The 11,414-nt window shown below is 35.9% G+C and overlaps 1 protein-coding gene and 1 pseudogene across 2 annotated transcripts; one reads left to right on the top strand and one right to left on the bottom strand.

Annotated features, from left to right (window-relative positions):
• Positions 1–2,486: 2,486 nt before the first annotated feature.
• Positions 2,487–5,982, bottom strand: LOC142540025 (uncharacterized). 2 transcript variants are annotated; one of them, XM_075645869.1, is made up of 7 exons: positions 5,553–5,982; positions 3,555–3,897; positions 3,390–3,474; positions 3,140–3,226; positions 2,807–3,052; positions 2,647–2,717; positions 2,502–2,610 (listed from the first exon to the last, which is right to left on the bottom strand). In XM_075645869.1, exons 1-6 carry the CDS (start codon positions 5,696–5,698, stop codon positions 2,659–2,661), a joined length of 966 nt encoding a protein of 321 aa, XP_075501984.1. In that variant the 5' UTR covers positions 5,699–5,982; the 3' UTR covers positions 2,502–2,610; positions 2,647–2,658. The 2 variants fall into 2 exon arrangements, with proteins under 2 accessions (XP_075501983.1, XP_075501984.1); XM_075645868.1 differs by having other exon boundaries at positions 2,487–2,717; positions 5,553–5,981.
• Positions 5,983–7,246: 1,264 nt separating this feature from the next.
• Positions 7,247–11,085, top strand: LOC142540024 (pheophytinase, chloroplastic-like; annotated as a pseudogene).
• Positions 11,086–11,414: the final 329 nt, after the last annotated feature.

Here is an 11,414-nt window from a genome sequence, read left to right as displayed (position 1 = left end):
TTTACTGGATATGCCAGCAGATAAAATCACAAGAATGAGTCATTTTTAGATTAATGATCTAGAAAAAAGACATCAAGAAAAGTTGAGGGACCATACAACCACTCAACCAGATAGTGTCAACCACAACTGGAAGGCATCATATCATAGTAAGAGTTTGAAGTCCAAAATACAGATCCGCCAGGGACTTCTATAAAGAATCAGGCGGAAGGAAGATGAAGGCATCGACCAATCTCTTCATTTTCTTTCAATTATTGTAATATTTGTCTCTTTCAAGTTGATGTGTGTTTTTATTTCGGCTACTATAAGTAGCTAAACAAGTTTTTTCTTCTCTACAGGAGGTTACTATGTAATAATATTTTGTATATTTGAATAAAAGAACCAAGGCTTTTGCCATCTCATGTATTATTTTCAAATTGAGCTTTTACTATACACCCTGAGGTAGGAAACGAAACAGGATTGTGCTAAGTGCTGCTGAAGGAATCTGCCTCAGAAATCATCGGTTGCGATTGTGTGGTTGGACTGTGAGGAGCAGTATGTAAAACTCGGTGGATATAAGCGACACAATGTTTGAAGTACGAACAAGAACTTCCTAAGAGTTCATCCATCTCAGTACTACTCTCACTCATGCACGCTTAACCCAACAAAACTGAATGATAATAAAAGATTAATATTTTATTTCAAACGTTTCTTGATTTTCAGGTCAAATGTTATATTTCTTACCAAATACAAGATTTTTATTTCTTATAATTGTGATGTACCATGCAAAGCCATATACAAAGCTAATTGTGAACATATATAATAAGAATTGCACTGATGTAGATGTCAATTAATCAAACTCTAAAAATTTATGAATGACAAATCCAAATAATTTTTAGTGCTATGAGAGAACGCTTCAAAAGAATGAAAATGAGCTTACATTGATTTTATGTATAATAATTACTCTTATATACATCAAAGTGATAGAAAACTGAGGAATAAGAATGAATTCAAATCATTTTTATGTTGAATCAAATTAGTCTTACATATATATTTACTTAAATGATTTATAAAATTTTAAAACTTTACATATAAATTTTAAATAATTTTTTTGCTCGAAAAATAAAAGTTTTAAAAAATATTACAATTATCTTAATGTTTTATGTCCTGTCAAATATTATTGATTTCTCTAATATCTCCAAGTAGAAATACACCTATGGATGAGTATATTAGATATGTTATTCAATTGTTAGGTTTTTTGGATTTCCCAGAGCTTATCATTTTAAGATGTCAAATTTAGTTTTTCCCAAGGCTGGGAGCCGCTTTATTTTCTAAGGGGTATTGAAAAACTCTCATTCATGAAACCATCGTCTCTTTTTACAACAAAGAATATCTGAAGTATAAAAATCCAAAGTCATTTGATACTTTGGAGTTGTTTCCAAGCAGGAAGATGGGGAGGGATGTGGCAGGTTTGCGCATTGACACGAAGCCAGGTGCTGTCAATTTGAGGTCAAATGGCACTGCACCAGAAAGTGTTGATACAAAGGATTATGAGCTAGAGGATCATACTTCAAAAGGCATCAAAAGCACCAACCACGATCCCCAGGAGAAAAAATATGGATGAGCCTCAATATTCAACCGGCAAAATGTTGAGCTCGTTGGTGAAGCCTGAATCAGGTTCTGACTTCTGCTGACATTGGGTCAAACAATTCAAATTCTTTTGAAACTCACGCACCTGGTCCTGAGGTTGAAACTAATGAATCTGGTGATGAAATGGATTATCCGAGGGATGCTAAGAAGTCACAAGTAAATGCTTTAAATGCCATGTTGTATGTGTATCTCTTGATCTTCCCTGTTCTTCTCACTGAGCCGGGTTGCTGAGCTTATGACCCAACTATTCTGAATTCGAATGCATTATATGTTTTTAACTTCATCCACGATTTTTTTTATGAAGATGACGTTGAATTTTCTAGTATGGTGCATTGACATAATGAGAATCCTCGTTGTTTTGACATTTACGCAAATAGTTTGACATCATTGGCTGTTTAGTCATGTTTTATCGTGTCGTGATAAATTATGATGGCGATTCTGGATCAGTTGAGCGAATTATGATTTTACGAAAACAGGAAGAAAAATTCACTTGAGATTTTGGTTTCATGGTATCTGATATGGCCTGCGTCTATTGAGAGAACCGCCTCTTGTCAGTGTTTGACTTAGCAAAGTATTTTTTGCGAAGAGATTCTCACTTTGGCTCAAGTGGAAATTACCATTCGCCATTTGGTTCTGATAATGGCCATTTTTGTTCTCTAGCCAAACGTTCCTTTTATATGTGAAGGAAGCAGCTGCAGCCTCGTGACACTAAATTTTATGACCAAGATGATAATTGTGTCAGAGCAGATGTCATGCCAGTCCATAGTTGACTAAAAAATTTATTGACTCAAATTAATAAACAATGTTTATTTTAATATAATTTAATTTTTTATGGTCTCGTTTCACTTTATCTATATATCATTCAATCAGGACATTAAATGAGAGCATTTCCTTGTTGATCCAAAAGTAGTATAAATGATTGGAGTCTTACACCACTTAGTTGCACATATATCGCTGTATCATTCCTATAATTGATTGTCCTGTACCACGAACCAAATAATACAATAATATGATAAAACTTGAATCTGGCGGTCACTTCTCAAAACACAAGGAAATTATGATAGGTCCTGCCATATCCCCAATCGCACAACCTGCATTAGAAAAAAAAGAATTTGATTAGACCTTGAACATGGACGAACTTGAAGGAAATTTTCATTTCCCAATTCAGATTTACCCATACCAATCCATTGACCAGTTGAAGGGCGGATGACAGCAGCTCCTATCCCAGCGCCAATGGAAGCAAACACGAGCGATGCACAGCACCTAATTGTGGTACCATAAATTTTCTTTCCAAGAATCTGAAAATTTTCTGCTGTATCTACCGTATCACCACTCGCTTCTTTGCTTTTATATATAGAAGTAAATAATCGATAGATATCAATGCCCACTTGGACAAACCATGATGCCAAAACTCCGAGAAAATGCCCTGTTTAGAAATGGGAAAAACATTAAAACCAGTATTTTGTTTCAACTAAGTCCAACGACATTTGGGTGGAGAAGTTTTTTGAATTACCTCTCAAAGTGGTTCTGCTAACGCATAAAACATAGTTTGAAGTCGTCATTCCCCTTCCAGCCTTCCGAGTGGCTGACTTCGGAGCATCTGCAAAAAGTAGTTAATGGTATCATTCCAGTTGTTCAATACATTTTATATTTATATTAATAAATTCTGTATCATATTAAAAAAAGAAAAATACATCACATCGGATGATGAAAGTGATGAGCAGCAAACTAATTTGTGTCACACGTGATTTGGGAAAGGTTACCTTTGAGAAGTTTCCAAGCCATACGCTGTGAAACATAGTGAACTGCGAGTCTTTCAAGAACACGTCTTGTTGTAACTACAGTGGTCTGAACCAAACCTTTCTCATAGTATTAGTTTGACATTTAGATAGGCACGAGATTTAAGTTTCGAGAGGAAAAAATGTCACCTCGCGACAAATTTGTTTCACAGATTTCTTGAAAGGCGCAATCAAATCTAAACGAGCCTCGTCTGGATTTTCTTGTAAAAAATTGTCATCATCCTCTTCCATTGGTGACTGAGGCTCCAAAAGAGGCAAATAAAATAACAAAAACGACCTCAGTGAGGTCAGTGCAAGAGCTTTCCAATGAAATGCTGAGAGTAGTGGTTTCATTTCAATGTGGTACATTTTCGTACTGGGTTTCAGTGCATTCTCCTGAAAGATACTTCCAGATGGAGTCCATTTATTAGACAAGTAATCTTCACCTACTGCCAGCCCAGAGTCGCAGTAAGCAATGTGTGTTTCGCCATTGCTGGTACATAGCCATCATTACAGAGATATGTCGAAAACAACCCATTATCAGGTCAACAATGAAATGCATTGAATTTTGACAAATAATCCTGTTTCATCAGTTCCAGTCATACAATGACTTATTAAAAAGAGAGAGATAGGTACTGATAAAGAAAATGATGACTTCAAGTTGCAATAAATGAAATCTCCGCCACACATTCATGAACACAATCATACGTTGCAAAGAGATACAAGTACAACCATTCATGATCAGACAATCAACTACAAATTTACACGCAAACAATAAGGTCCATGTGAGCCGCAAAAACAGATTTTTTAATATAAGCAGTAAAAGATCTACTCATAACAAAAACAAGTACATGGATGTGAATCCTCGCTCAAAGGTGAAACCTCTACAGGGATGATAAATTAAGAACCAAACCGGCGATACAAAGTCCATTTATGAGAACACACACACAACACACATATATTAACATAATCTGTGTGTGTGACTGTGTTTGAATGTATATGGGCTGATTATCTATGCAATTATATTCCAGTTTCATTCATTCTTTCAATCGTGGCCACCGCTGCAAGAACCTTCCTTCCTGGCAACTTCTTCTCACTTCCCATCACCTCAAAACTATGGCTGCACGTGTCTAACACCCTTAATGAACTATACTTCGCTGCACATAAATAAATTAGCTGGGGAAATAGTATCACGGCTCTAAGTTTAGTTATAAAAGATTTCAATCACGGTAACCATGACTGCAAGTTATGCTTTGCTTAGATTAATGGTTCTTTTGAGCTCATAAATTCTGAACAGATAGTACAGCAGAATCCAGTATTACGGGGGAAGTGCTATCACTTAACAATCTGCTTTCATTTCTAATATTTCATTCATAAGGAGTAAAATGGAATTAATACAGGGCTGAGAATCCCTTTCCATAATTCTCAAATGTCAAATCTGATGCTTCGGGCTCTAATTCCCCGCCCATATCTTCATCTTGTTCACAAGTTCATTCCATTCCCATCGCCAGCTGATATTTTCCCACATAATAAATGCTAGAGGAATCCGAAGGATGCCAAGGCTAATCCTACCGTCCTCGTATGCATATGATAAAGCTCCAAGACAGTGTGACGACTGACGGCTCCAACAATCTTCCAGTAATTTTTCTTCACTTAGTATGTAGGACTGTAATCTTCATAGATTGGCTCGATCCGGTGTGGAATAAAGACAGAAGTTAAAAGCCAAAGAAGATCAACTACCAATTTGTGTGTCATAGCTCCAACTCAACTGTTTCCTTCAACTTTATCATCGTATGAGTTACTAACTTGATACTTCAAATACGATAACAAGAAGATAACTTAATCAGGAGGCATGGATAAGGGAGCACGGAATTTGAATAAAAAGTCACTTATTCCTTTCAACAATAATCATAATAAATACAGTACAAACTGCCAGAGGCTATAGAGAACGCCTTTACATGAAAAAGATCATTTGATGCATAATTTTTCAAAAATAAACCATCCTCCCAAACAAACAAACGACAATCTCCAGCATTTTCATAATTCGGCACATTCTGCTACTTCGCAATCATGTAACAAGCAAATTCTCTAAATTATAAAAATAATATAAAAATAAACGCCACAACTTAAGTTCGAATACAAACTCACCCGAACAAAGCCCTATAAGCAAAAGGTGTGGAAACAGCGAAAGACGCAGCAAGTGTGTTGGACAACAGGGATCTCGGATGAACCTGTTGGCCACTAAAGCTCGGATTTTTCCTCAGAAAATCCAAAAGCAATGCCACACCCGCCATTATTCAGAGTCTCTTCGATTCAACAAAAAATAAATAAAACAAATCCAAAAAAAATAGCGATTCGTTCTCGGACCCAACTTTCAAATCGAAAAATGAAGGAGTATAGCGCTACGCAATCTCGTATGCATTGGCAGAGATTAAAAGGGGACGCAGCCAAAATCAAATCTTGGTGCAACCTACGTATGAATTTCAATCGGCATATATCCTACGGCAATTACTAATTCCAAGGGAAGGTTGCAATTTGGGGGGGCTTTTGGTTTCTTCGAATTTGCTGGTTTCAGAAGGTGACCGGTAAGCATGGCCCAATCCAATATTCTGGCCCTATACAAAAATTAAATTTTACTTAAATAAAAAATAAAAAACCAAATTTTCAAATTAATCGATTGATTAATTCGATTTAACCAAAATTTTTCGCATTCCTGTACAATAATATTGGAATTTTCGAACTCATTAACCAATATTTTTTTTATTATATTATTGTCAGTATTATTAGATTTATCATTATTATTCGATTCATTTATTTGAATAATGTAACAAAGTAATTGTACTATATTTTGTTAAATATTAATATTTTTTTAATCAATATTATCAGAGTTTGATATTTTGTTAAAATATGAGTTTGAAACATCTCCGACTAAATTTTAAATTTGTTATTATATGTTTTGGTAAATATAATGGTTTTGAATCAACCTTAAACATTTACAGAAAAAGAACATTGGTTAATAGCCGGATAGCCGTAACAAAAAGAGGAAGATCATGACAATACCGACTTGCAAATAGTGTTTACCACATACTACGATGATGCATAAATTAACGAACTTATGCAACCAAAATATAATGGGAGGATTAATTATTTCGAAATCCTTGTATAAGACATGCACAAATCCAAAGCTTTTTAGCTCACCATTATGTTGCTTCAAGCTGTAGTAAATGCGAGTGAGAAGCACATGGAGGCAAAAATAAACACTATATATTAGAAAGGCAAACATCAGCGGATTAATGCAGCAGACACACACTACTTACTCTGACAACTTAGAAACGATAAAGCGAAAAGAAATACAAAAGAACAAATTTTCAGTGGTGGCAGGCATTCAACAAAACCAAATGTTTGGCAAAGCGCTGACTCGATATTTGTTTTTCTATCTTTCATCATCAAAATTAAACCGAAACCCACGTAATAAAAAGTCGTGTATGGAACAATAAAGGCGTTTACCGGCGAGAAAAATCGTTGGTAATGCCGACATATGTTTTGAGGAATTAGTTGGATGACAGGATGAGATACACTACCCATCTCAATGGTTTTGGTTTAGCAGAAGAAAAGATTGGATGACAAGTGGGTTGATAGTGTTTAACCGATTTGAATGTTCTTGAGAGTAGCCGCTGCCTCGCAATAGGATGGTCGGCAGCCGGCCAGCAACAGAATTATAGAATGAAACTGTTTTTAGATTAATTAATTAATTGGTAAATAAATTTGACACGTGTAATTTGTCGGCCGACGGTGTCCGCATATCATTGCGTGTACTCCACCTTTTCTTTTTTTTGGAGAATTTGACTCTTCAACTTAAAAGAAAAACAAACCCAATTCTCGCCTTCCCGAGTCTTGTGGAATAACCCCTTCATTTATTATTATTAGGTTGGTTAAGTCTCGCCTGAAATCTGGGAAGTTTACTCCGGGCTTCCATAAAACAGGTAAAGATCGTGTTTTTATTCTTTTAGATTAGATGGATGGATAGATACGGCATGGCTTTTGTTTAATCACAGTCAAATTCTGTAATATTCGTTTGGTGGGCATAACTTGTTGCTTTCATGGGTCGGTGATTTCTTTTTTCTTTTTTAATCATCAGAAGAAGCTTTTCTTTAATTAATGTAACGTTTGTGTTAAGCCTATGAGAGTATACGCCAAACTGTTGGCTCGATGGATAGTGTCATGGTAAGCAAGAATTTAAATGCAATTTTGCTAAATAGTAAACAGCAGAGATTCTTGAAGTTTGTTTCAGAAGGAAGGAAAAAAAGGAAAAGAGTGAGAGAGAGATTCTTGAAGTAAACATCGACCTTATTCACCTGAAATCAGGGCTGAATCCTCGTTTAGAAAACGTTATTTTTTTCAATTTGAATCCAATTTTGTTGATTCGTTCCATAAATAAGAAATGCTGGTAATTTCTGGCCCCTTGAAGACTTTTGATTCACTAGAAGAAATGAAAGAGTAGATCGAGTCCTAATGTGAATTGAAAGGGATTTATTTATTTTTTGGAAATGAGAATGAACATAAGATCTGCTATAATTGTGGTGCACTGAAGTGTAAGCTTTATCTTTGTAGTGTCTTTGTTGTGGGATGTGTAGTAGCTAAATTGTGCTGACTTATCATTCATTTGCTTATCTCAGACAGCTAACTTTGATGATGGAAATTCTTTCTTGCCATGCATCACAACGCCATTACATTGCAAATCTCAAATGTGGTGTATCGGGCTTAAATTCACATTCCCAAGCGTATCCTATTGTAAGAGAAAAGGGATTTTTCGGGTTGTACTAAGATCGACATGCAAACCTTCAAGATATTCTCGCATGCATAATCTGAAATCAAAGAGAATTGTCCAGTGCTGGCCTTCTAGAACAGTTTGCTCTATGAAAAGACGTAAACATGTTAACACTCATGTCTTAACTGAAACTAATAACTCTTATGTGCTTTCTGGTGAAGAGGGTGAAATTATTGTGTTTGGTAGTGGCCAGTCAATACCAAAGGTCTTGATTCCTAGTTTGCCAGATAATGAGAATGGCAATAAGGTCTCTCCCATTAGCAGCTGTTTTTGGGAATGGAAGCCAAATTTAGTGTTCATTATGAAACTTCAGGGTCTGAGAATGTAAATTCACCACCGGTGCTTTTCCTTCCTGACTTTGGCGTGGGCTCGTTTCACTATGAGAAGCAGCTTAAAGTCTTGGCCATGACCATAGAGCATGGGCGCTAGATTATCTGGGTCAGGGAAAATCTTTACCATTGCAAGATCCAACATTTAGGTCTAATGCTGGAAGTAAATCTGCATTAGACGGAGAAAGTGACGCTTGGGGTTTTGGAGATGAAACTGAAACTTGGGCGAAAGATTTAGTTTATTCCGTTGACTCGTGGAGAGACCAAGTTCGCTATTTTATTGAAGAGGTACCTTGAAACTTTATGCACGACATATGTAGGTATTCCCTCACGGTTGATGAAACAACTAAGAGTGAAACTATTTACTTAGTTTGATCCCCTGTCACCAAAACATTGGAGTTTTTTTGGTATTTTTAACAAGTATCTTTAAATGATAAACTACTTGCAGCCCTTCATCTTTCCTAACGATTTCATTTGCGCGTTGCAAATACTTTCTTGACATTCAATTAGTGACGTGCCATTCATGTGAATGCGATTTTTTTAATTGGCTATATTTGTGTGAGAGATACTTCTATAATCCTGATGACTCCTTTTGAACTCGCCATTAGTTTAATTTTTAATTGCTGAGGTTAAACTGGTTATGCATCACACCGCCATTATTACTTCATTAGCCTTTTCTTAAGATTTGGCTGCCTGTTTTTCTCCCGACTCTTTGCCAGATCTTTTTCCTTGATTACTGCTGCACTTTTTCTCCAATGAATTTTCTATCTGAATTTCATCGTCTTATTACCGGAAATTTGTTTTTTTTATTAACATTCGAAGATTGATTAGGCTCTGATAAACTTAATTGCCCATATTCTTTATATTTTGCTGTTAATTCTTTATTGGTCACTTTGGGCACTCAATCTGGACCTTCAGGGCTTTAGTACAAATGACTCAGACGCGGAACATGAATTGATGGCATCTTTGAATTTAATTCTCGTTGAATATTTGAGTTTAAAAAATCTTAACTTTTTTATAATCATGATTGCTCAATTTCGAATGGTATTTGTAGTAGATATTCATCAGAGCAATCTGTTGTAGAGATAAATGACTGTATAATATGATGCTACTGCAGGTGATTAAAGAACCTGTTTATCTCGTGGGAAATTCACTTGGAGGCTTTGTGGCACTGTATTTTGCGGCAAGCCACCCTGAGCTGGTGAAAGGTGTGATCTTGCTCAATGCAACTCCTTTTCGGGGATTTCTCCCAAATCCTGCAAGATATCCAAGATTTTCGAGACTCTTTCCCTGGGCAGGAACATTTCCTCTCCCTTCCAATGTCAGGAAGCTAGTAGATATCGTGTAAGTTCTGTGAGCCAACTTTTCTTTACTATCTTAGTATCTACTGCAATGCACTCTAATATGTAGTTTTATATGCAAAAAAGACGTTAAATTGTGAGATGTTTCAATCTTTGGTCTTTTGAGTTTTCGTGACAGTTGGAAGAGAAGCTTCCGTGCTCATTTTAATGAATCAAAACATATTGCTTTTTTGTTAATAACCTTTGAAACTTTGGAATCCTTTGTCGTTCTAGATTGCAGAAAATTAGCGACCCAAAAGTATTGCTGAAATATTGAAGCAAGTATATGCAGATCACTTGACAAACGTTGATGATGTGTTTTCTCGTATAATCCAAACGACACAGCAGCCTGCCCCAGCTGCATCATTTGTGTCAATAATGTTTGTTCCTCAGGCAAAGCTTTCTTTCAAAGAAACTTTATCTAGGTTGGTTCTTGATCAGATAAAAAACCTTACATATATCTCATGTTTATATGATATGATTTAGCCTTGTGGCTTTGATGTGAATAGGTGTCGAATTGAGAATATACCTGTCTGTCTGATGTATGGAAAGGAAGATCCTTGGGTGAGACCGGTGTGGGGTTTGCAGGTGAAAGGGGCGTTACCGGATGCTCCATATTACGAATGAGTCCAGCTGGTCACTGTCCTCATGATGAAGTTCCGTCGTCTATCTATGTTATGTAGGAGTTCATTTATGTGGATAAATCAAGAGTTGTTAGTTGTTGGATTTGCAGGTGGTGAATTATCTTCTGCGTGGTTGGATAAAGAATGTGGAATCAAAAGGCAGTGCAGTACTGCCTTTGCTGGATGATTTGGAGAGCGCCGAGTATAGTAATGTGAGTAAAGATTTGCAGTTTAGCAGGGACGGATCCAAGAAATCAGTACGGGTGCAATTCCGTGGCAACACCACTTTTTCTTTCCGGGAATGGCTAAACTTTCATCTCAAGAGAAGGATTCCTTGAAATAAAATGTCCACCAACATAACAGAAATATATATTTACTTTGTATTTTGTTGTTTTTTTCTCACTTTTATGTGGGTAGATATAGATATAGGTATAGATACAGATAGCAATAGATATAGATTTGTGTGCTATCTAAAAAGTAACGTATATAGGTATAGATTTGTGTGTTATGTACATTTGTAGTATGTTATATGGTAAAAAAGGTCACAAAGCCATATATACTTTTTTCTTTTCTTTTTTTTTGAAATAACAAAGCCATATATACTAAAAAAGAAAAAATAATTCAAAAAATAATCATGACTCCGAGAGAAAATACAATTACAATTTTCATAATAATTTATTCACCAACTTCAAAGGTGTTTGAATAAGAAGGCTGGTTATATATTACCTATAATTTAATTTCCCAAGAAATCTAAGCCCATCCTCAAAAGTCAACTTCTCCAACCAATATCTTCACACACGCACCTGTACATACAATACAATTTGGTGCGTGTCGCTAAAGGCTTTCTCATGGGTAGAAATTATTGGCGGAGAATGACACTGGGTGAATTA

Source organism: Primulina tabacum, chromosome 3 (genome assembly GCF_025594145.1).
Source record: "Primulina tabacum isolate GXHZ01 chromosome 3, ASM2559414v2, whole genome shotgun sequence".
Lineage (NCBI taxonomy): Eukaryota > Viridiplantae > Streptophyta > Magnoliopsida > Lamiales > Gesneriaceae > Primulina > Primulina tabacum.
The sequence above is the reverse complement of the archived record's forward strand: the minus strand, read 5'-3'. Positions and strand labels throughout refer to the sequence as shown.

Bases quoted from the DNA above. Each gene is read 5' to 3' on its own strand.
- LOC142540025 (XM_075645869.1), bottom strand. From the start codon at position 5,698: ATGGCGGGTGTGGCATTGCTTTTGGATTTTCTGAGGAAAAATCCGAGC. The intron at 3,475-3,554 runs GTGACATTTTTT...GGTTTGGTTCAG, and splicing joins TGAAACAAATTTGTCGCGAG to ACCACTGTAGTTACAACAAG. The intron at 3,227-3,389 runs GTAACCTTTCCC...TACTTTTTGCAG, and splicing joins GGCTTGGAAACTTCTCAAAG to ATGCTCCGAAGTCAGCCACT.